This window comes from Pipistrellus hanaki (genome assembly GCF_964339955.1).
Source record: "Pipistrellus hanaki genome assembly, chromosome: 1".
NCBI classification, from domain to species: Eukaryota; Metazoa; Chordata; class Mammalia; order Chiroptera; family Vespertilionidae; genus Pipistrellus; species Pipistrellus hanaki.
In genome coordinates, this window is record NC_140503.1 from 202571380 (window position 1) to 202595989 (window position 24610).

At 40.4% G+C, this 24610-nt stretch overlaps 1 protein-coding gene across 13 annotated transcripts in view; it reads left to right on the forward strand.

The window, feature by feature from the left end:
- Window positions 1-862: 862 nt before the first annotated feature.
- Window positions 863-24610, forward strand: part of LOC311628978 (ligand-dependent nuclear receptor corepressor-like protein) — a 111392-nt gene continuing 87644 nt past the window's right edge. For 3 of the 13 annotated variants that reach the window (XM_084896655.1, XM_084896654.1, XM_084896649.1), the window contains exon 1: window positions 864-2146. In XM_084896655.1, coding sequence (XP_084752781.1) covers window positions 1996-2146 — 151 coding nt within the window. In that variant the 5' untranslated portion in view covers window positions 864-1995. Of the gene's footprint in view, window positions 2147-7725; window positions 7908-24610 lie in introns of those variants that run through there. The other 10 variants (XM_084896656.1, XM_084896657.1, XM_084896659.1 and 7 more) reach the window with 8 other exon arrangements.

The window sequence follows — 24610 nt, forward strand, 5'->3', positions numbered from 1 at the left end:
AAATAGGCATGTCTGCATCATTTGCTTTTATCAAAGAAACATGAGTGGAACTGACTTGTATCACTTTCAGGAAGAACCAATTCGTCATTCATCTTCCTTGGACCTATCATGCAGGTGGGGAAGTTACAATGATTGGGGCTCTCCTAAGTGATCAGGTTGCTTGGTGACAAGGACATGCTCTGAAGCTCCACCCCCACAATTTTGGACCCTTTGTTAGGCAAGGATGATGTATGGCTGCATCATAAACTAGACCATCCTAACTAATGTCAATTACTGTAAAAGTGATCAGAAAGCTACAAATGCTGATAGCTGGCAATTACAAGTGGGATCAATAATTGAAACTATTCACTGATAATTCCTAAAGCACCTTCACAAGACATTTTATTTATTTCTCCAATTGTGACCATTCTAGAAAGGTGATTTGGAGATTTCAAACTTCAATCTCTTAATCTGTGAAAATGTAGAACTACATCTTCACTGTTGAGAGGTAGTGATGAGCAATGAAATACTTCCTTGTAGGGGGGGGTGGGGGGGAAAGCAAGGAAAGATGGATAAGGATAAACTACAAAACAGGGAGGGTAGTACTGAGCTCAGAATTCATAGCCATTTCCAGGAAGAATTACAACATATTTCCCACATACTTGTGCACACATTTTCAGTAATACACAGAACTTCTTAGTAAAGTTTGAGTTCAGCCCCCTGCACATATACAGAAACACATGCACAATTGCTGTGATGCAAAAGCCAAAAGTATCACTGAAGTTTATTTTAAATGAAAAGCTCATTCTGAAGAAGAAAAAGTATTTTCTCTAGCATAGTGTAGAATTCATTCCATAACATTCGTAAATTGCTAAATACCACGCACTCGCTGTCCTATAATAGAATCAGGCAAGTGAAAGATGTCAAGGCACAGAAGTTTCAATGGGTCGCTGTCCTCCAGGAGTTTACATTTTGCAGAGAATAAAAAGTTTCCTCTTTGGGGGGTTTTCATCCAGTCACACCCAATGCCCTCCGTAAATAATTCTCGGTGAAAAGCCCCGCATCTTTTCCTTAAACCTTACACGTATTCACAGTTTCCTAAACCTCTTAGCCCTGGAAACTTATATTAGGGCGGGATTTCTCTAGACACTTCCCAGTTATTTGGGATGCGGCCCAATGACCAGCCTGCTTTTTCCCTGCAGTGGCGAGATGACAGTGACCCCCCAAAAAAATTTCCAGCCCTTAAAGCACTAAGTGTAGCTTGAGCCATCAAGGAGCGGTCTACTCTTGCGATTTTCACCGCCCTTCTAGAGTAGAATCTAAAGAAGCTGAGGAGGCTCGATCAGGCCCGGCAAGGCGAGTAGAGCAGTCCGGGGCGCAGGGCGTTGGAGGCCAAGTCCACCAGAGGCGCAGCGCAAAGGAGTCCAAGGACCAAGCTCAAGTGTGCAAGGAGGACTGAAGAGTGCCCATCCCTGCTGGACTACAAGGACCAGCATGCATGGCGCCGCGGCGTCCAGCTCCGCTCTGGGACTCCGGCCGCAACGGAGCCTGGGAAGTGAAGTCTGCGTGCGTCCCTAGTCTCTTCGGGTAGGCTGAAGGGAGGAGTCGTTAGTCCGCTCCATCGCACGCCGGTTCCCGGCCAGGGCAGGGAGCCTCTCGCTTTCGCTCCGGGATTTCGCGGGCGGCGGGAGCAGTATGGCTCTCTGGAGTAAACTCCGGGAGGGAGGAGGCGCCGGCGAGGGGATGGGGAGGCGGGGTCAGCGGAAGCGGCAGGTTGCTTCCTCCTCCTCGCGCTCCCTCCCCTCCCTCTTTCTCCTTCCCTCCCCCCTCCCCCCGCCTCTCCCGGAGGGAGGGAGCGGTGGGAGGGGGAAGGCAGGGCCGAGGGAAGGTAGTGACACGTGTCAATCAACCCCCCTCCGGGGGGCGCGCGCTGCGGGGCTCGCGCCGAGGGCTCGCGCCCCTGCCTCGTGCCTGCGCCGCTCGTATGTAAATGAGGGCGCGTGACGCGGGACGCAGATGGACAAGGGAAGGGAGAGAATGGCCGCTGCCGCCGCCGCTGCTGCCGCCGCCGCCGCCGCTCAGTGCCGGAGCCCTCGGTGCGCGGCGGAGAGGAGAGGATTCCGGCGGGAGCTCGACTCCTGGCGCCACCGCCTCATGCACTGTGTGGGTAAGAGAGGCTCGGGCTGGGGCCGCGCGCCGCGCCGCGCCGCGCCGTCCGCCGCGCCCGCGGAGTTTGGGCTGAGGGCTGAGTTGTCTGCCGTCCGGCCAGTTCAATGGGGAGCGGGCTGGCGGCGGCCCGGGCTCGCCTTTTGTCTGGGGGCTCCGGCCCGGCGCCTCCGCGCCCCTTCCTTCCCTCCGGAGCTGTTGGCTCCCCGCGAACTGTTAGTTCGGACCCGCTCGCCCGGCCCCCGGGGCAGCCGCTCGCTCGCTCGCTCGCTCGCCCTGTCCCCAAACTCCGCGGCGCCCCCGGCCCCCGGCGGCCGCCCTGTCAGGGGGAGGAAGCGGCCCGGCGGCGGCGGCCGGGCGGAGGGGAGCCGCGGAGGAAGGCGGGCTGGTCCGCGCCCCCGCCGGGCGCTCACACACCCCCTTCTCGCCGCCGCCGCCGCCGGGGGCAGGGCCGGCCGCCACGACCGAGTTCCGGAGGAGGGCGTCCCGGGCGACCGTACCTCGTAAAATCCCCCCGCACCCCGGGCGCTCGCGGGCCGCGGCCTCGGGTGGGCCGGCGGGGGGCTCGGGGCGGCGGGGGCGGCGCCCGAGGGGCGGGGGCGCCCCGCTCTGCCCTCTCGGCGGCGCTCGGCGGCGGCGCGGTGTGTGCCCCTTTAAGAAGGAGCCGCTGGAGCGCTGACGGTTGGGATTTGAAGTTCTTCCTCCCTCTTTGGAAGTCTGGACGGCGGGGAGGTGGGGGGTTGGGGGGGGACGGACGACGGACTGTTGCCATAGAGATGACACCCTCGCCCCCCCCCCCCCCCTTCTCGGTGCGGGCGCCCCGGCGACTCTGGTCCTCGTTCCCTGTCATGTGATGGCCCCGTCTCCGCACTTACCGGCGCCTCTCCCTCCGCGCCTCCCGCCGCCGCGCTCCTGACAGCCGCGGGCGCGTCTTCCCAGGCGGCGGGGTCGGCAGCGGCGGCGTCCTGCGCGCTTTTCCAACTTGTGCGCTCGCTCGGAGCTGTCATTCTGCGGGCTGCCCGGGGCGGCGGGCGGAGGCGGGACCTCCGGACCTTCGCCGCCGCCGCCGCCGCTGTCGCCCGCTTTTTGTGTGTCTGAGCGGGACGCGTGCAGGGAGCTGGGACCCCGCAGGTCGGTGCGGTGGGCGGGCTGGGGACGGCGCCGGTGCCGGGATGGATGCGGCGTGCGCTGTGCGCGTTTGCTTTCGGGAGGGGATTTGGGGTGAGAGAAGGAAGGGAAGCAGAGCGGATCGATCGTGCAAGCAGCTGGCTCGAAGGGCGATTCAATCTTGGCACCTGGAGTGGAGGCACTAACCTTCTCTTACCTTGTTTCCATCTGTTCTTGTGCCACCTCGGAACCCTCTTCCCCCCCCCCCCCCCCCAGGTTTTTTCGTTTGGCGCCGGGATGAAGATCCTTGTTTTTCCGCTAGCGAGCGGGAGATCCTAGTAGGATGAACTAGGACAACTTCAACTCAGAAGCGTGCGCTGCGGAATACGATGTACATAGGACCTAGTAGGGGGCATTTTTTATGTTGAAGCAATTTACTGTGTACCCTTAGAAAGTGTTTTTGGTCTTCGCTAAGGAGACATTCTGGAGAATAGCGTTAATCGCGTTCTCGTGAGTGATTTTTTAGTTCTTTAAAAAAAAAAGTGTAGAAAAAGCAAGCACAGGGCATTCTTTATATTCTTTATATAAACATTTTTAAAGCTAAGTGTTAGTGCTTCCAGAATACAAAATAGACCCGTTTTTTATTGGAAAGATCTCTTCTCCTGACAACCTGATTAGAAATTGGGTTCGTTGATTTAGGATCAGGATAACGGCATTGTAACACTGGCTCACTGGAGACGTTATGGTGTCAAGAACCACCACCCCCCCCCCCCCCCCCCCCCCCGGCAAGCCGTGGTTTTACGATGTTTTTGGTCAATTTTCAGTTTTTGAATCTTTTAAGGTTTTTAATCCCCCCATCTTTTCACTAATTCGGGTACATTAAGTATGCTCTGTACCTAAAAAAAAATATATGTGATTTTGAAAAAAAGTCAAATTTTAATTAAATAGAAAATTAATTGGGTTTCATGTGAAAAAGGACTTTCTGCCTTACATACTTGGATATGAAATAGGATTGGGAAACATTGAAAATTGAGTTCATGCTGTTAATGTCTAATATGCAATCTCTATATTACATTTTAATGTAATATATAATTATATTGTATTTGAAAGGAACTTTTTAACTGGGCTCTAACTATATTGTGAATTTTTCCCCACAGTCCCAGTCCTATTCAAGAGACCTAGTAAGATCCATCTCATACTTTTGTTTTTGTCCTTGTTATTTTTAAATAAACAATGAAACTCTTTTAAACCGGATATACATTTGTTGATTGGGTTTTGCATTTTTTCAGTACCCTAAATGTAAAGCATCTATTCATAGTGTGAATTGGGATTACATGTAGTTCGTGTACTTATTTTAATTTATCTTTTGCTATTAATGTGCTTACATTGAATATTTCACTTTGTAAACATTTGCAAACTTTCCTTTGCATATTTGTATGTGTGGATATACTATATGTGTATATATAAATATTCGTATTGCATGTCCAGATCTCTTACGACTTGACATCGTTTTTATAAAATATTATCCTTTTTGCCTTTGGGGAAGAAAATTATTCCAAAGCATTGTTTTTAGATAAGGAAATTGTAAGCAATGTCTTTGAGTTGTACCACAAGTTAGTATTAACCCAGTAGTAATGTTTTAAATCTCAATTCCTAAAGTCTTTAATTTGATTCCCTTTTTTATAATATATATAATATTCTACTTTTATGGGGAGAAAGTTCATCATCCTTGTAGTTAGCTAAGATGTATCTTGATAAGGAAAAATGAAGTTTACTTTTCTCTATTTGTGGAAATCATCTCTTTAGATTTATGATTATGATTTATTATTTTTTTATAATTTAAGACTTTCCCTAAACATCCTATGTCTCAATACCTCTATTTGCAAAGTGGTACTTTTTATAATTTAATTATTTTTCTGTAATCATCATATGCTGTGCTATAATTTTGAGTATACTCATCTAACAAATGTTTTAGTGCTTATTGGATACAGTAAACAGTATCTTAGTGCTTGGTATAATATTGAGGTATAACATATAGCCCTGAATCTTGTGGCATATACAATATTATTAGTAACTGATAAGTTACAAAATTTAAAACACGGTAAAGTCCAGGAGAAAAGAAATGCATTAATATAATTTTAAATATTATCAGAACTTATATAGTCTGTTAGGATATTTGATCTGGGAGATAGGCCAAGTTTTTATTATTATTTTTTTATTTTTTTTACTTTTAATTTTGTTATAATTTCAAACTTACACAAAAAGTTGGAAGAATAGTACAAGGAACTCATATATGCTTATCCACATCCACTAATTGTATTATACTTCGCTGCGTTTGCTTTATCATTCTTGCTTTATATCCATATCATTCTATCTGTCTACCTCTCTATCCATCCATTCATCCTATCTTCTTTTGAAATAATTTGAGGATAGTTGGCAGCTATTGTACCTCTTTACTCCTATATTTTTAAGTGTATATTTTCTAAAATTACAGAAATTGTGCTTACCTAACCACAATGTAGTTATTAAAACCAGGAGAGTTAATATTGATATAATACTATCTCAATCATAATCCATATTCAGATTTTATCTACTTTATCTATATGCTTTCCTTTCCTTAGTCCAGGATCACGCATTGTATTTTGTTGTCACATCCCTTTAAGTCTCTTTTAATCTGCAACACTTTCTCAGCTTCTCTTGTATTTTTTACCTTGACATTTTTGAAAAGTACAGGATAGTTATTTTGTAGAATATCTCCCAATTTGAATTTGTCTGTTATTTTCTCGTGATTAAATTGGTTGTGCTTTTTTTTTTTTTTTTTTTTTTTTTTTTTTTTTGCCAGTAATACCTCTGAAGAGATGTTCTGTGCTTCTTAATACTAGTACATCATATCTTGAGCTTCATGTTGTTAGATTTGAAAATTTGGTTAAAGCATTATTCCCCATATTTCTCCTTGAAAGTCATCACTTATTCCTTTGTAATCAATTTGTAATTTGGGGGGAAATATAAGTTAATATGTGTCTACGCATAGCATTCCATAAATTTTGCTATTATTGTTGATTTACACAGGATATTAGCAGGTTTGAGCTTTACAGTGTTGCCAATAGATTCTTTCTGGTGGGAATGCTGATGAACAATAAAAAGATCATGCGGCATATTAGAGGAAAAGATAGTAAGGGCTTGAATGATCTGTTTTCTATGGTGTCAGAGTCATATCATAGTTTAAGAATCACAGTGTTTCACTTAGCCGAACCCTAGCTTTTGGTATAGGAGACCAAAAGACATCTGATGCCTTCCATTCTAAGTAATTTTTCTGGTAACATCATAACTGTCTTAGAGATCTGCACTTCGCAAGTGTTTATAGAATGGACTTTTTTCCAAACTACCTGGCCCATCTATAATCAGCAGTTATCAATGTCAGAGAATGTTCATTTCCCTTTTTTAAAAAAAACCTCTGAAGAAGTTATATAAGAGTACTTCCTAGACGTTGAATAGGCCATAAATAAAATTCTATTGTATATAATCAACCTAATACCTCTTTCTGACTGCTGCTGGCTTTTTCCTTTTTGACTTTCCACTAATGTCTATCTAGCTCATCAGTTACTGTTGCAATATAAATCCCAAAAGAGTGAATTCACTTAGAAATCTGGATTTGGTAAGGACTGGTATGGTGGGCCAACTACCCTAAAACCCTGGCTATTCAACTATTTGTTCAAGCATTGGCAGGTTTTTTATCCACTTAAAAAGATATAAACTATGACAATGCCTAATAGCATGCATTAGACAAATGGACTTAGAAGTAGTTGGATGGTTAAGATAGATAGATAGATAGATAGATAGATAGATAGATATCTCCAAATATCTCTGTAAAATAAGTTATCAATGAATTTTGCATGCAAGATTTAAAATTCTGAGTACTCCTGAATTATTTTATACTTGGAAGTGTAAAATTCTGCCACCTGTGTGAATTTTGTGTTTTAAATTAGATTCGGGCTACAGGCTGGTTGGAGCATAATATAGCATCCTTTCTGCGTGGAGCTGTCTCTTCATGCCCATGCTACTTTCCTTGGCTGACTACATGCATGCACACCTTCCTGTTTGGCTTCGCAGTGACAAGTTGGTGTTTATTGTATCCTGTATGTTCCCCTGTCTTTATTATTATTATTATTAAGGTATTATATGTGTACCTATCTTTCCATTGCCCCCCCCCCCCCCCCCCCCCCCCCCCCCCGTTCCCCTGTCTTGTATGACTGTAAACCCTGGTGGTTCTATCACAGTGCTGTCCTGGGAGGAGCAACACAGGCATTCTGATATATGGATATGTAATTTCTTTTTCCTTACTAGTAAGTCCAGTCTTTCTATTACAATAACCTACATTTTTTATGTGTGGAGTTTCTTTTTTGATAGTAATCCTTATCAAATGGCCAGCATTCATGGGTGATAGATAACAGTGGGTTTGAGCATCAAATTCATAGATTCAACATTTTGGAGACCCTTTTAATTTTTGTATCATGAGAATCCATACTGGGTTTGAATGTACCGTATTATCAAATAATTCATTCAAAAGGGTTGTTGTTTTTTTCCCCACCACAGAATATAGATAGGAGAATGTGAATAGGCTCAGACCAACCTACTGCTTCCATTAGGAAACTAAGGTAACAATATCATATTTGTATTTGAATAATGGCACTTTGTCTTTAACTAAAGCTAAATAAAAATGTTGCTTTCAGATTTTTTGTGTTTTCTAGAAAATAAAACTTATGAGGAATTGCCTTTTTTTTTTTTTTTTTTTAATGTTATTGACTTCAGAGAGAGGAAAAGAGAAGAGAGAAAGAGAAACATCAGTGATAACAGAGAATCATCAATGAGCTGTCTCCTGTGTGTGCCCTGCCCAGGAATGGAACCGTGACTTCCTGGTTCATAGGTTGACGCTCAACCACTGAGTCACACTGTCCAGAGCGGAATCACTTTTCTAAACATCTTATTTCCTTTCCTTGCCATTCATAGTTTTTCCTAATTGGCAACAACCCTGTCCTGCTTGCTTAACTTTGTTTCTTTTTCTTTCTTTACCCTAATATTGTTGCCACATTATTTTAAAGAAAGTATTGTTACAAATGCAAATATTATTACTTTCTTTAAAATATCTCCTGGATTCAGTTTTTCTAATAGAGTAAGTGCACTTGAGCAGATTCAGGTAAGATTCTGGTGTATATCAGTATCTGCATTGCTAGTTTTACTGTCTTTCAGTCTAGCTTATAACCCTACATTAAATCATTATTTGAAAATAGCTGCTTTGATTTTATAGTTTACAAAGCAATACTATCTCCCATTTGTTCTTTTTCATCAAGTAAGGCTACTAACCATTTTCAATTAGTTGATCATAGTTTACTCTTTCGTATTTGTTTTTCTAGTTTCTTCTTTAGACAGCCCAACCATTTGCATCTACTTTTACTTCTCTATTACACCCATTGCCCCACATTTTTTAGTATCTTTTTAGTCATATCTCCTATCCTACATACTCACCTTTACAATTCAGTAGTAATCTGGAGTCTTTTCTTAAGTATTTATTGAAAAACAAGTTTGAGATTTTTTTCTCCATTCAAATCCAATTATCTTCTGATAGATATGTGTATGGTGTGTGTAGATAAGAAGTAACTTTGTCCAATAGACTTCATCCTATTTAATAAAAGCTAATATGTAAATCGACTTAATGTTGGAACGACCAGTTGCAGTGACAAGCACTGACCACCAGGGGGCAACATTCAATGCAGGAGCTTCCCCCTGATGGTCAGTATGCTTCCACAAGGGGAGCACTGCTCAGCCAGAAGCCCTGAGCCGGGCTTATGGCTAGTGAATGCAGTGGTGGTGGCAGGAGCCTTTCCCACTTCAGCAGCACTAAGGATGTCCAACTGCCAACTTAGGCCTGCCCCCACCTAAGCTGGCAGTTGGACATCCCCCAAGGGCTCCCAGGCCGGGCTAAGGGGACCCCACCCAAACTGCATGAATTTCATGCACTGGGCCCCTAGTATTTAAATAAGGGACTAAATGGTAGAAAGAATGAAGAATTGGAAGAGCACAGTTCCTTTATTAACCTCCACCATCATAACCTTAGGCACTAGTCACTTCACCTTCCACAGATGGAAATCTAAAATTAGGATGATATTGGTCCTCATGTGTTCACTACATTTTGTTTTTAATGGAAGGTGCTGTAATACATAGTTGTGGTTTCTCTGCTGAATATATAAGTAAGGGCATTATCAACATGATGATGTTTAAATCCATGGAAATAAATAAGATCACACAGGGGTAGAAGATAGTATGAGAGAAGTAAAGTTCCATGCTTTAAGTAATCTTAACATTTTGGGGGCAAAGGATGAGTAAGGCTGCTGAACCTTTACACTGGAAAATATGCCTATTGGCTAAGTAGAAAACTACTCAGTAAGGCCACTGAACTTTTCCACTGGAAAATAAGTCTATTGGCTAAATAGAAGAGCAGGGGAGAGTAGTATCTCCACATCTAAGAAGAGAGAAATATCCTGTGTAATAAAAGGCTAATATGCAAATAGACCGAATGGCGGAACAACCGAACAGCCAGTTGCTATGATGTGCTCTGACCAACAGAGGGCATGCGCTGGGATGGTGGAGCTGGTGAGCAGGAGTGCCAGACCAAGGCAGGGTGTTTGTCACTGTCATCGGGGTGAGCCTATGGTGATTCCTGAAAATTCTTTGCTCCCATGTGCCATGATCCCACCCAGTATTCGCACCCGCTGCTGGCACTGTCCCAGCTTGTGCCGCTGCCGGCGCCTCGTTCTGGCCCCAATCACTCAGCACTGTCAGCCAGTGTGAGCAGTGGCTGCTGGCCCTGATGGCCCCTCAGGGCTTTTCCACCTCCCCTTGCTCCTGAGGGGCAATCGGGCTGGCAGCCTCCTCTTGCACCTGCTGCTGGTGATGACCCCACTCACAACCTCTGCCAGTACTGGAGCTGCTGCTCACACCCACTGCCAGCACTGGCCCTGCTCACACTCGCAGCTGGCCTTGGAGCCACTGCTCAAATCTGCTGCCAGCACTTGGCACCAGTCCCAATAGCTTGGCACCATCAGTTTGGTGCTGCCATCAGGTGCAAGTGGTGGCAGCCATCCCCAATCGCCCCTGCGGGTTTCTCCACTTACCCCTGCTCCTGAGGGGCGATTGGGGCAGCAGCCGCTGCTAGCACCCACTGCAGCCACCAGCCCCAATCGCTCTGTGCTGTCATCCCATCAGTGGTGCAAGTGGTACCGACACATCAGCATGTGGGAGCAGCAGCGGTGGGAGCAGGGCTGCTGGCAGACGAGATGGGGGGGCGGATCTAGGGGGATTGCCAATGAGCCGAGACCTGCCCCGGTGCCCCCACAGCCTCGCAGCCCACAGTTTCTTTCAAGGTGTGTGAATTTGTGTACTGGGCCCATAGTGTTATAATAAGGAGGAATTGTTATATGTTGATGAGGTGTCACCATGAAACAGGGAAGTGTATAGTGTTCGTTTTTTGTGTTTTTTTTTGCAACATGGAGATTCTAGGTGATCTTGACTAAATTTCAGTAGAGTGGTGGGGATACGGAAGCCTTATTATAATAGCTTAGAAAGTAACTAAGTGAATAAATAAAGGTGACATTTGTAGTAGATTCCTCATTTGAGAAGCTAAATTTTGAGGAAGAATAGATCAATGGAGTAGTAACTGAAAGGATCTTGGGTCTAGGAATGTTTGTGGGGTTTCTTTTAGATGGGAGATACCGTTTACAATACTAGGTAATATGAGGAATAGTTTTTTGAGTCAACAATATTCATGATATTTCATGTTTACTTATCTGAAACTTGATAGTAACAAAATAATGAGTCAGAAAAATTAGATGCTCCCTGACTGGTTGGCCTCAGTGTATAGATAGAATGTTGGCCTGTGGACTGAAAGGTCCCAGGTTCGATTCCAGTCAAGGGCATGTATTGTACCTTGGTTTCGGGCACATCCCCAGTAGGAAGTATGCAGGAGGCAGCTGATCAATTTTTCTCTCTCATCAATGTTTCTAACTATCCATCTCCCTTCCTTTCTGTAAAAAAATCAGTAAAACATTTTTCTAAAGAAAAATTAGATGGATAATAGGATGGGGTTGATTTGAATCACTGAATGTGGACTCTTAAATGTATCTCTTCTTTTTCTTCAAAGAACATTTTCCCTATTAGGTTTATCACTAAGATATGGTGTGTATGGCATTAGTGGGTTATACATTTTAAAGGAATTATTTTTTTCAAATAATTTACAGTTGTCAGTCATCAGACATTTTAAGTTTACTGTGTTAGCTGATTGGGTGTTTTTCATGAGGACTTTTAATATTTACTCTCTCAGCAATTTTCAATTATGCAATCCAGTATTATTCACTATTGTTACCACACTATACATTATATTCCCGTGACATAATTATTTTATAACTAGACATTTGTACCTTTTGAACCATTTCACCTGCCCGCCAATTCCCTACATCTGGCAACCACCAATATGTTCTTTGTGTCTGTGAGCTTGGTTAAAAAATACTAGTTTTCTAAATGACAAGTTTGTATTAAAGAACTTGACTTGGACTGAGACCAGAATTAGACATTGGACTTCTTTACTTCCTATCCCCCTGGAATGAATTTACCAGTCTATCAAAGACAGAGCAGCTGAAGCTGTAGGCCTCTTCTGAAACACAGGTAAAATAAGTTCTACCCTGGTGAGTTTACCATGCGATTTACTTATTGGTAGGTATAACTAGACAAAGCAAGCAGGAGGTCATGCATGAAAAATAACCTTGAAAACATTAATCCATCCCACTATCAGGATGTTGCCAGTATTAGTCATACATCTTTTCTTTGGGAGGACTGAATAAGGGGTAGAGAAAAAGGGCAGGAGTTTCTTCTAAAATGCTTATCCCAAGAATGTGCTAAGTGTTGGGAAAGGTGGGAACTGAGGATTGTACAAAAAAAAATTGTCTACATTAGGAATAGGGTTTAGACTTTGCTTTTAAAGAGCTTACAGTTATTGGGGATGGTAAGCATTAGAGTTGGTATAATGAAAAGGCAGAGGAGGGAGCATTTAATTTTGATTTGAAGGATTTGAAATTGCTAGGCTACAAAAGCCTGTGTGAAAGTAGGGCTTGGCAAACTCTTTTTTGTAAGGGCTGGATAATAAATATTTTAGACTTGAAGGCCACGTGGTCTCTATTGTAGGATGTAAGCATTACATAAATGAATGAGCATGGTTGTGTTCCAGTAAAAAAGAAAAAAACGTAAGTGGATATACTGGGGTGAGGACGGAATCCATGCATGGAAGCATTCTAATACAAGATTCAGAGCCTAGGGGTGGGAAGAAGAAAGTATCTATTGAATGGTCAGCTCAGTATGAGATGTTAGAGCTTGAGCAGGATGAGAAGAGTATTCTTGTAGGAGGGGTGCCAAGCATGAGGAATAAAGACCTGAACAAAGTGAGAAGGTTATACTCGTGGAAGAGGCGTGAAAGTGTTGGGCCAGTCAGGGAGGGGAAAAAGAGAGCATCTCTGTGGAGAGGGGAAGGCAGCCACATGTGAGATTGGTTACAACAGGGAGACTGGTCAAATGAACAAATATTAAGAATAATGGGAACCATGCTTTCCACTGAGAAGTGATATAAATATGAAAATGGAGACAATTTAAATGCTCTCTATACTGTTGGGTTAGAAATTGGAGGTATTAGTGTGAAATCCTGATTTTCATTTTATCTGTAGAGAAAGATACAGAAATATAGAAATAAATTTGTGGACCTATATACAGTTAGCCTTTTAACAATTTGGGGGTTAGGAGTGCTGACCCTTTGTGCAGTCCAAAATCTACATAAATTTTGACTCCCCAAAAAGTTATCTACAAATAGCCTGTTGTTGTTCAGAGCCTTACCAATAATAGTTGAAACACATTTTCTATGATCTGGCCTGTGTGGCTCAGTGGTTGAGCATCTTCCCTTGCACCAGGAGGTCACTGGTTTCATTTCAGTCAGGGCATGTGCTGGGGGGCATGCAGGAGGCAGCCTATCAATATTGATGTTTCTCATCAATGTTTCTGTTTCTCCCACTCCTTTCCTCTTTGTCTAAAATTAATAAAAACATTAAAAAACACACATTTTATTACCTGGGGGTGGGGGGAGGGTGGTTAGAGTTAGGGTTAGGTTTTAGATTCCTATAGATTTGACATATGATTCTGTCTTTAAACAAAACCCAAACACTTCCTTGATCTTTATTTTTCTCTATCTCCTTCCAGTCACTAGCCTCTCTCGATATTTGATTTACTTGATCTCTTTCCACTTATTTGTATGTCTTTCAGATATCCTAAATATTAATATATCTAAGAATGAATTCTTGATTTCCTTCTACCAAATACCAAATCTGTTCCTATGGTGTTCTTCATCTCAGTACAACTAGTTTCACAAGTCAGAGAAATAGAAGTTACCTTTCATTTACCTTCCTTCTCATCTCTTATACCCAGCCACCAATTATTATTGGTTATGCTTCCACATATATCTTAAGTCCATTCTTTTCCTTCATTTCCACTCTAGTCTGGCTGTTTTTTGTTTGTTTGTTTGTTTTTTCACAGGAGGACTGCAAAAATTTTCATGATTTCCCCTTTTATGCTCTGATTTTTCTTTAATTTAGTCTTTTGTGCTACAAACAAAAATCTGATGACATATTTGCTCCACTCTCAATCCAGCAATGACTTCCTTTTGCATCAGAGACAAAAGCATATGTAAGAAAATATACTAACATTGTTTGTGGTGTTTTTTTGTTTTTTTTAATTATTGGCTTAAGGCAAAGTTGTGAACTTTTAGAAAAATATATTGTCCTAAGGAATTAGTCTTTATTCTGGTATTTATTTATTATTTACTTAATTTTTTCTCCATCATCATTTTCCCCCCTATACCTTCTTTCACCTTCACCATCCTCCAACAATCACCACACTGTTTATGTCCATGAGGCTTTATGTGTGTGTGTTTTTTTGTTTGTTTGTTTGTTTTGCTCAGTCCCACCACACCATTCCTCACCCACCCCCGCGTCCCCACCAGAGCTGTCTGCCTGCTCTCTATGAGTCTGTCTCTATTTTGCTTGTTGGATCAATTTTGTCTTTGGCATATTTTACTTAGCATAGTGTTCTTCAGGTCCATCTATGCCATTACAAAGGGTAAATTTTTCTTCCTTTTCATAGCTGAGTAATATTACATTGTATAAATGTATTATAGCTGTCTTATTTACTCATTTACTGATGGATGCTTGGGTTGCTTCCAAATCTTGGCTATCCTATATTATAAACAGCTAATATGCAAATAGACTGAATGGTGGAATGATCGGTCACTATGACACACACTGACCACCAGGGGGCAGACGCTCAACGCAGGAGCAGTGCTCAGGATATCTGATTGCCAGCTTAGGCCCACATCCCCCAAGGACTCCTGAACTATGAGAGGGTGCTGCTGGGCTGAATTTTATGCACCAGGCCTCTAGTTTTAAATAATGCTGCAACAAACGTAGGGGTGCATAACATTCCTTTGAATTAGTGTTTTGGGTTTCTTTAGATATCTTCCCAGAAGTGGAATCCCTGGGTCAGATGGGAATTCTATTTTTAATTTTTTGAGGTAACTCCATACTGTTTCCCATAATCTGCATTCCCACCAACAATGCACAGGGGTTCCCTTTTCTTTGCATCCTTGCCAACATTTGTTTGCCGATTTATTGATGATAACCATCCTAACACGTGTGATTTTTAATTTGCATTTCTCTGATGATTAGTGACATTGAGCATCATTTTATATACTATTAGCTATCTCTATGTCCTCTTTGGAGAAGTGTCTTTTCATGTCCTCTGTCCATTTTTTAATTGGATTGGTTGTTTATTTGGTGTTGAGTTTTATAAGTTCTTTATAAGTGTTGGATATTAACCCTTATCAGATGCATCATTGGCAAATATGTATTCCCATATAGTGGATTATCTTTTCATTTCATTGATGATTTCTTTTGCTGTGAAAAAAACTTTAGTTTGATGTACTAGTCCCATTTGTTTGTTTTTTCTTTTGTTTCCCTTGCCCGTGGGGATATTGGAAAAAAAACTATTGCTATGAGAAATGTCTGAGATTTTACTACTTATGTTTTCTTCTAGGATTTTTATGGTTTCAAGTCTAACATTTAAGTCTTTAATCCATTTTTAATTTATTCTTGTGTACATATAGGAAGATGGACTAGTTTGTTTTTTTTTTGTATGTACTTGTCCAATTTTCCCAATACGCTTTATTGAATAGACTATCTTTAGCTAATAAGAATAAATGAGGCATCCAAATTGTAAAGGAAGAAGTAAAACTCGTTGCCGATAACTTGATGCTATCTATTAGAGAAACCTGAAGACTCCATCAAAAACTACTAGAACTGATAAATGCATTCATTATAGTAGCAGGATTCAAAATAAATATCCAGAAACTAGTTGCATTTTTATATACCTGTAATGAACTATGAGAAAGGGAAACTAAAAAAAATGACCTCATTTACAATTGCTGCAACAAGAATAACAAACATACCTAGGAATAAACTTAACAAGGATATAAGAGACCTGTACTCTGAAAATTATAAGAAACTGAAGAAGATACAAATAAGTGAAAGCATATTCTGTGTTTGTGGACAGGAAGAATTAACATCATTAAAATGTCCATAATACCCAAAGCAATCTATAGATTCAGCACAATTCCTATCAAAATACCAGGGACGTATTTCACAGAACTAGAACACATATTCCAAAATTTTATATGGAACCCCGAATAGCAACAGTGATCTTGAAAAAGAACAAAGTTGGAGGAATTAACGCTACTCTGATGTTTAATTGGGATTCAGGTGACATTTTTGTTAGCTTGTTTTTAAGTGGGGAGGTTCATAGGAATGCCTCTTTACCCAATGTATCCAATGAATTTAGTGTTTCAGTTTTCTGTTTTATACCAACCCTATGCAAACCCTGATTACTCTTTATGGAAATCAACATTAGCTTTCCTGGGAGACTGAAAAACTGGACACAATTTGTAAAATCCATTATGGCAAATTCCAAATATGTACAAATATGGAAGAAAGCATAATGAATCTCCATATTCATGTGATCCAGCTTTAACAGTATTACAAGTTGTGACCTAGTGTTTGATATTAAAGTTTTCAATTGGAACAAAAATTTTGTTGGTTGTCTGAATGCTGTAATCCATTCTATGATCTAATAACATGAATGAGCCCAGATTACACATTTTGTTGCAGTAGTTGTGAATTTATGCCAGAGTTGTGAAAAATATTATGATGATTGCCCTAGCAGGGATGGATCAGTGGATGGAGCATCAGCCTGTGGACCCACGAGTCCCGGGTTCGATTCCAATCAAGGGCACTCGGTTGCAGGCTCCTCCCTGGTTGGGCGCTTGCAAGAGGCAACCAGTGGATATGTTTCTCTCACGTTGATTTTTCTCTGTCTTTCCCTCTCTCTTCCATTCTCCCTAAAGGGAAAAAATAAATATACATACATACATATATATATATATGTGTGTGTGTGTGTGTGTGTGTGTGTGTATATATGTATATATATGTATATATTAGGTCTAGTAATAATTAATGTCGTTTTCTAATACTTTTTTTAAATCGAATTTATTTAAACAATACAACAAAATTTAATCAACAATATAGTTGCCGTTGTTTTCTACTACTTGTGCCCAACGCTCAGGAAGCATTTTAATCCCTCTGTTGTAAAATTCTTGTGATTTTGATGCAAAAAATTCGGTCAATGCATTTTTGAGGCATTCTTCATTATTAAATTTTTTTCCAAGAAGAAAGTTTTGCAAAGAACGAAACAAATGGTAATCGGAAGGGGCAATATCAGGAGAATATGCAGGTTGAGGGAGAACTTCCCATTCCAACTGGCGAAGTTTTTCAGCAGTGATTCTTGCAGTATGCGGTCGTGCGTTATCGTGGTGAAGAATTACGCCCTTCCGATTAATCAGCGCGGGTTCTTTTTCTCTTAAAGCTTGGGTTAACCTTTCCAATTGGGCACTATACACTGCACTTGTAATGGTTTGGTTAGATGGTAAAAGTTCATAATGAAGAATTCCTTTAAAATTCCACCAAACACACAACATCACTTTTTTCGCATGCAAGTCAGGTTTTGGCGTGGGCTGCGAAGCCTCATTTTTGTCCAACCATTGAGGCCGCCTTTTCAAATTAACATACAGCACCCATTCTTCATCTCCGGTAACAATTTGCTCTAAAAACAGCAAACGGTTTTGACGAGAGAGGAGCGAACTGCAAATTGTGACTCTTTGATTACGGTTGTTGTCGGTCAACTCATGAGGAACCCATTTTCCAAACTTTTGGACTTTGCCAAGTGCACGCAATTGATTGGAAATTGTTTTTTGTGAACAACTTAAAGTTGTCACAAGCTCTTGTTGGGTAATTTGAGGATTTTGCACCAAAAGAGCTTGAAGAGCTTCTTGATCAAAATTGGACACACGGCCTCGACCACTCTTGTCATCTAACGAAAAATTTCCCTCGCGAAATTTCTCAAACCAACGCTGGCATTTTCTGGCGCTAACTGCATCTTGACCAAGAGCACTACAGATGTTTTTTGCAGCCTCACTTGCTTTTCTTCCTAATTGGAACTCGTAAAGCATGCAGTGCCGAATATGCTCTTCATCCGCCATCTTCTTAGCCCTAGTTCTGCAACAAAAACCAAACCAAACACAAACTTTTTCAAGCAAAACTTGTTAATTGCACTTCACACGTTCTGTAGATACCACGTGTTTGAAGGTTCTGTCAATACAAGTCAACGCCAAGCAAGATTTTAAGCGAATGTTTAAAAACGACATTAATTATTACTAGACCCGATATATGTATATATTTGATCATGATATTTTACTGCTTGCATTTAGGTTTAATATAAGCAATTTTGGGTTGAATATGGTATGGTTTTAAGCAAAAGAAGTTGAGCTCTAGTCTCCAGAAGCCTATTCTTTCTCTCTTTGTTTTTTCCTTTCTCTCTTCTCTTCTCCCTCTCTATTCTTCCTTCTTTCCCTTCCCACCACTCTTATCTTCCTCTCTCCCTTCTTATAACTAATATGTCAAAATCCCTTAGATCATTCATCTTACTTGATTGCTGTTCATATAACACTAATTTATTAAAAATATTTTCACATTAATCTTATACTGGACAGCACTCATGATAATTTGGTAGTACTTATGTCTTGGGTGTTTATTAAAAACCCATACCAAATAAATATATGCCATGGAAAATCTGAATTTTAGAAAATATAGAATGATAGATATATCATTGCTTTCTAATATTCTAATATGTAAATATATAATACCTTTTTTAAAATATTGTTTTGAAAGATATATGAGTTATTTCCAGTTTATTATAAATAATACAGTTGACATTCTTATACATTATACATTTTTTCTTATAATTTAACTACTGGAACATTTTTCAGCCTTATTTTAGCTAACTAAATTTCACTTTTTGCAGGAAAACTTTCCTAATCTCTCCAGGTTTGGATTTGGATTCTGTATGCACTGATGTCATTCTCTTCTTCTGTCATAAACTTTTATCCTATATTTTCCACAAAGTTAAGTGTGTGTGTGTGTGTGTGTGTGTGTGTGTCTGTAAAGATAAAATCATCTTTTCTCCTTCCTTGTCACCGTGGCACACCCTGTGTATTTAAATGTTAAGCGAATGAGTTTTGTAATACATTTACTCTTTCATTGCTATATATATATATATATATATATATATATATATATATATATGAATGGACAAAAGATATATATATGAATGGACAAAAGTTAGGTGTATAGATGTTTGTATGGAAAATAGTACAATAAATAATAATATGAGTAAACTCTGTTTCATGTACTCATAACTATAAACCTACTTTTGTCCATCCCTGTATAATGGAAATTGGTTAATATACTTAATTGCTTTCTGCCTTTATTTTATTCTCTTTAGTTAGATGTGCAGAGTTAGTTACTTTAAAATGGATTAGTGCCCTGGCCAGGTGGCTCAACTGTTTGGACCATTGCCCCATACACCAAAAGGCTGTGGGCTCAATTTCTGATCAGGGCACATACCTAGGTTGCTGGTTCCATCCCCTATTAGGGCGCATAAAGAAACCAATCTGTTTCTCTCTCTCTCTCTCTCTCTCTCTCTCTCTCTCTCTCTCTCTCTCTCTCTCCTTTCCTCCCCCCCCCCCCGCCCCCCTCTCTCATTTGTCCTTTGAGAGTGGTCTTAAATTTTTGGAAATAGCCAAAAGATTTGGAGCCCAAAAGGAAATTTTATGAACAATAAACTATCAAAAGTGAGATTTCAAGAAACATAGATTCTCCTCCTTGCTCATTGTGGCTTTATAAAAACTTCCCTTTATATAATTAAGTCACTGAATTAAGGTAGAGTTAAGCCACTGAAATAAGCCAGAGTTTATAGTATGTTGTACTTTAACAATTTTTTTATTGATTGATTTTATTTTATTTTATTTTTTTACATTTTTTTAATTAAATTATTATCTGATATTGATTGATTTTAGAGAGCAGAGAGGGAGGGAGAGGACATCAGTTTGTTATTCTACTTATTTATGTGTCCATTGGTTGATTCTTGTATGTTCCTGACCAAGAATTGAACCCACAACCTTGATATATCAGGACAACCAACTGAGATACCAGGCCAGAGCTTATAGTATATTGTGCTTTTGAGTTTCTTGTGCTTTCCAAACTGGTCACTTTTACAAGTTATCTCATACTTAATTTATACTTGAGATAATTTAATTTATCAGAGTGTTTTCTTTTTTAATATTAGCCTTTTTTATTATGGATTTGTCTTCTCTGAAATTAACATATTCATCTTTGCTTTAACACTATGCCTGTATTAATATTCGTGCCTGCTCCTACCCTCCAATTAAATAATAAGAATGTACCTTCTACCATCTTATTTTTCCCACTGTCTCTTAGGCTTAATCTCTCCATTCTTGCTCATCTCAGGCATTCCATATAATATTTCTTGAGCTTATCTTTCTTCCTCGCTAAACTATGAGGATCAGGTAGGAGTTTAACAAAAATGTTTTTGACCATATGAACACTTTGTCACCTATTTTAGTCTTTTCTAAAGTATTCTCACTTCCCATAAACGCTCATTTTTACATTAGTCATCTTTCTTATTATTTAAAAATTCTTCTACCTCTTTTTTGGGAAAAGATGGTCCCTCTCTCCCTTTAGCTAAATCCTGTCAGGCCATGAAATTCAACCACATTTATTAGGAGAATCACTATGACAAGTCTTAGGGATAATACAGAAGCAATAATAATCTGTTGTTGAGTAACTAAACATTCTAGCTCCCTCTCCTCAATCAAAAGGGAACAAGAGAAAGGAGAGGGGAGAGGAAAAAAGAAAATCTTAAATTAGGATGTAAACATACTTGGAGAATGTGATGCTGATAACAATGAATTCTGTCAAATGAGATTGGAAAAGTCTTTTTGATGCCATTCAGATAGCACTTGTTGTATACCAGATCTGTGTATTTTACACATGAACAAACTGCTACTTAATATGGTTAATTACTCAGCTAGTTGGAAAGCTGAAAGACAATGTTTTAGGTTAGTTTGGAAGATGTGACACTTGACTGTGAACAAAGAAAGCTCAGATGTGTAAATAGTGTAATGATTTAATTGTTCTTGTAAGTGGCATGCAATTTACTTATGAAGTCATGTAAAATGAGGTTGGAGAATAGGCAAGGGCTAGTTCAGATAGCTGTGTATGCTATCTTAGAACCTGCTATAAACAGTGGAGACCCAGTGGGGAATTTTAAGCAGAATTAATATATTTTTATGCTATTTTAGATAGTGAAAGTTGATTAGAACATTGATTCTAGCCCTACCTGGTTTGGCTTAGTTAATAGAGCATTGGCTTATAGGCCGAAGGGCCCCGAGTTCAATTCCCATCAAGGACATGTACCTTGGTTGTGGGCTCCTCCCCCACCCTTTCCTAGTAAGGGCTTGGGCAGGAGGCATCCAATTAATGTGTTTTCTCGGGTGAGGATTAACAAATAAATAAATGAAAATAAATAAATAAAGCTTTTTTTAAAAAGAACAATGATTCCAATGTCCATTATAAGAGCCTTGGTAATCAGAGGCTTCTGTACTTCTGAAAATAATGTTCAATAGAGGTGAATCTTTAAGGTAATAAATTTATAGTTTGGAATTATAAAACTTTTTTCCATTTATAAACTGATTATATCAAACTTCTAACAAATTTACCAAGTAATATAATGTACATCTTAACGGAGTAAATCATGACAGATGGAATTGAAATTCTTACATATCATTTGCCAATCCCATTCTATAAATTATTTCAGTGTAAGAGTCAGATATACTTTGTCTAATAGGTGTCTTTCAAAGAAATTGCATATTGAGTTTTTCCATTTAATTTTAAATGCTTAACAAAGCTTGTATTAATACTAGTATGTTTTCTCCCTAAAACATATTAATTACTCCTTCTTGTGTCTTTTTACTCTATATAATAAAAGCATAGTATGCAAATTGTCCCCTCGACCGGAGTTCTTCCTGGAGTTCTGCCAGGAGATGGGTGGGGGAATAGATGAAGGCCCTGGCCAGTGACAGTAGCAGGCTGCCGGGGAAATGGAGGGAGTACCCCGCTAGCAGCCGATAGGGGCCCTACCAGTTCAGGTCCTCTGGTTTGTATATAAACCTAGTTGGTTTATTCATTAGACTTGCTTAAAAATCAATGCTATAAAATATGAACATTGCCATAGTATAGCCTTATAAGAGTAAACTTAGTAAAAGATAAAGGGAAATAATATAAACACAGCCTGGTCATACTCTATTTTCTGAATTTGTGCCTATGAAGTCAAGAGTAAAATCTGATTCAGGCACCGGAATTATATATATATCTGGTTTCCTATAGTACCTAGAAGCATTTAAACACAGTGAAATAATTATCCTAATATCAAATCAATTGTGTTTAAGTTTTGAACAGGGTAACCATTTATCTTACACATGTGCTTTTCCTCAGTAATTCTTGATGACCAATTTGGTTTCCACTTGTTAGGTAAGTATATTTAGAGAGAAAGGTATATAATTAAGGTATTCTTTGTATTTCCTTTTTTTTTTTTTTCTTTAAATATATTTTATTGATTTTTCACAGAGAGGAAGGGAGAGGGATAGAGAGCTAGAAACACCGATGAGAGAGAGAGACATCAATCAGCTGCCTCTTGCACACCCCCTACTGGGGATGTGCCCACAACCAGTGTACATACCCTTGACCGGAATCGAACCTGGGACCTTTCAGTCTGCAGACCGACGCTCTATCCACTGAGCCAAACCGGTTTTGGCCTTTGTGTTTTCTTTTATTTAACACCTATTCAGACATTTGATCTATTTCCTTAATACTGACTTTTGAATTAATCTGGGCACTATTGACATTTTAGGCTCAGCAGTTCTTTGTTTTGAGGAGTTGTCCTGTGCATTGTAGGGTGTTTAACAGCATCCATGATGCCAGTAGATAACCAGTAGTTCCATATGTGTAGAGATTATGGAGATTACAAAAGCTTGTAGGAGAGACACCTTTATTAATAGAGGTACTGCAACCCTTAAGTAAAAATAGAAAATATATTTGACATCTGCTCACAGAAAAGACACTTAAGAAAGAGGCAATTGTGAGGAGAAACCAAGATGGCGGCAAAGGTAAACACCTAAACTACTGCCTCGCACAACAGTTTCAAAACTACAACTATAAGACAAAACAGACATCATCCAGAACCACAAGAAGGCTGGCTGAGTGGAAATTCTACAACTAGAAGGGAAGAGAAAAGCACGCTGACACTCAGAGGAGCTACAGAAGGCAGAGGTATGGAAGGACGCATGCGGAGAGGGCTGGCAACTAAGTACATGGCTGGCTTCCTCAATTGAGAGGAAGACAAAAGCTAACTGCTCTGAACACCAGTTCCAGGTGAGACTCTGGGGACCCAGACTTATTTGGGGAGAAACTGGACTGTCTGCCAGCAGTTGAAACTCGAGGACGGCTTTCTCTCAGAGGTGCTTGCAGCAATTACCATGGAACACTGAAACCCAGGGGCCTCTTAGGATAGGGCTGACGGGAAGACATTGCAGTCTGCTCTGCCTTGAGACGCTGCCCCATCGAAGCTGAGCACAGAGGCTTTTGCAAGTCTTATTTCATAAGGTGTCTCCAGCACAGAAGCTCTCTCACTGTAGACACAGCTGATCCTCAAAGCCAAGTGGCCTGGAGGGCAATTCCTCCTAGTGATGCATACCAACAACAGTCAAGGCTTAACTACAACAAGATTGTGCACGCAGTCTACAAAGGGGTGCACCAAGAGTGTCCACCTCAGGAAACTGGGAAGGCTGAGCCACTGGGCCCTATAGGACACCTAGCACACAAAGCCACTCTATCAACCCAGGGAAGCAGCCAAAATGCGGAAACAGAAACAGGTCACAAATGAAAGAAATGGAGGAAAGCAAATAACTGGATATAGAGTTCAAAACCTTGGTTATAAGGTTTTTCAGAATTTTCTAGAAAAGGCCAATAAATTTAGCGAGACCCTCGAGGATATAAAAAAGGACCAACTAGAAATTAAGCAAATACTGACTGAAATAAAAAATAATATACAGAGATCCAGCAGCAGACTAGAGGATCGCAAGAATCAAGTCAAAGATTTGAAATACAAAGAAGCAAAACACACCCAACCGGAAAAGAAAAAAGAAAAAAAAAAATCCAAAATGTTGAAGATAGTGTAAGGAGCCTCTGGGACAACTTCAAGAGCACCAACATCCTAATTATGGGGGTGCCAGAAGAAGAGAGACAGCAAGATACTGAAAACCTTTTGGAAGAAATAATGACAGAAAACTCCCCCCCCCCCGCCCTCGCCCCCCACCTGGTGAAAGAAATAGACTTACAAATCCAGGAATCACACAGAACCCCAAACAAAAGGAATCCAAAGAGGAACACACCAAGACACATCATAATTAAAATGCCAAAAACAAAAGACAAAAAGAGAATATTAAAAGCAGCAAGAGAGAAACAGTTAATTACCTACAAGGGAGCACCCATACGATTGTCAGCTAATTTCTCATCAGAAACTATGCAGGCCAGACGAGAGGGGTAAGAAATATTCAAAGTGATGAATAGCAAGAACCTACTACCAAGATTACTCTACCCAGCAAAGCTATCATTCAGAATTGAAGGCCAGATAAAGGGCTTCACACATAAGAAGAAGCTAAAGGAGTTCCATGCCAAACTAGTACCATATG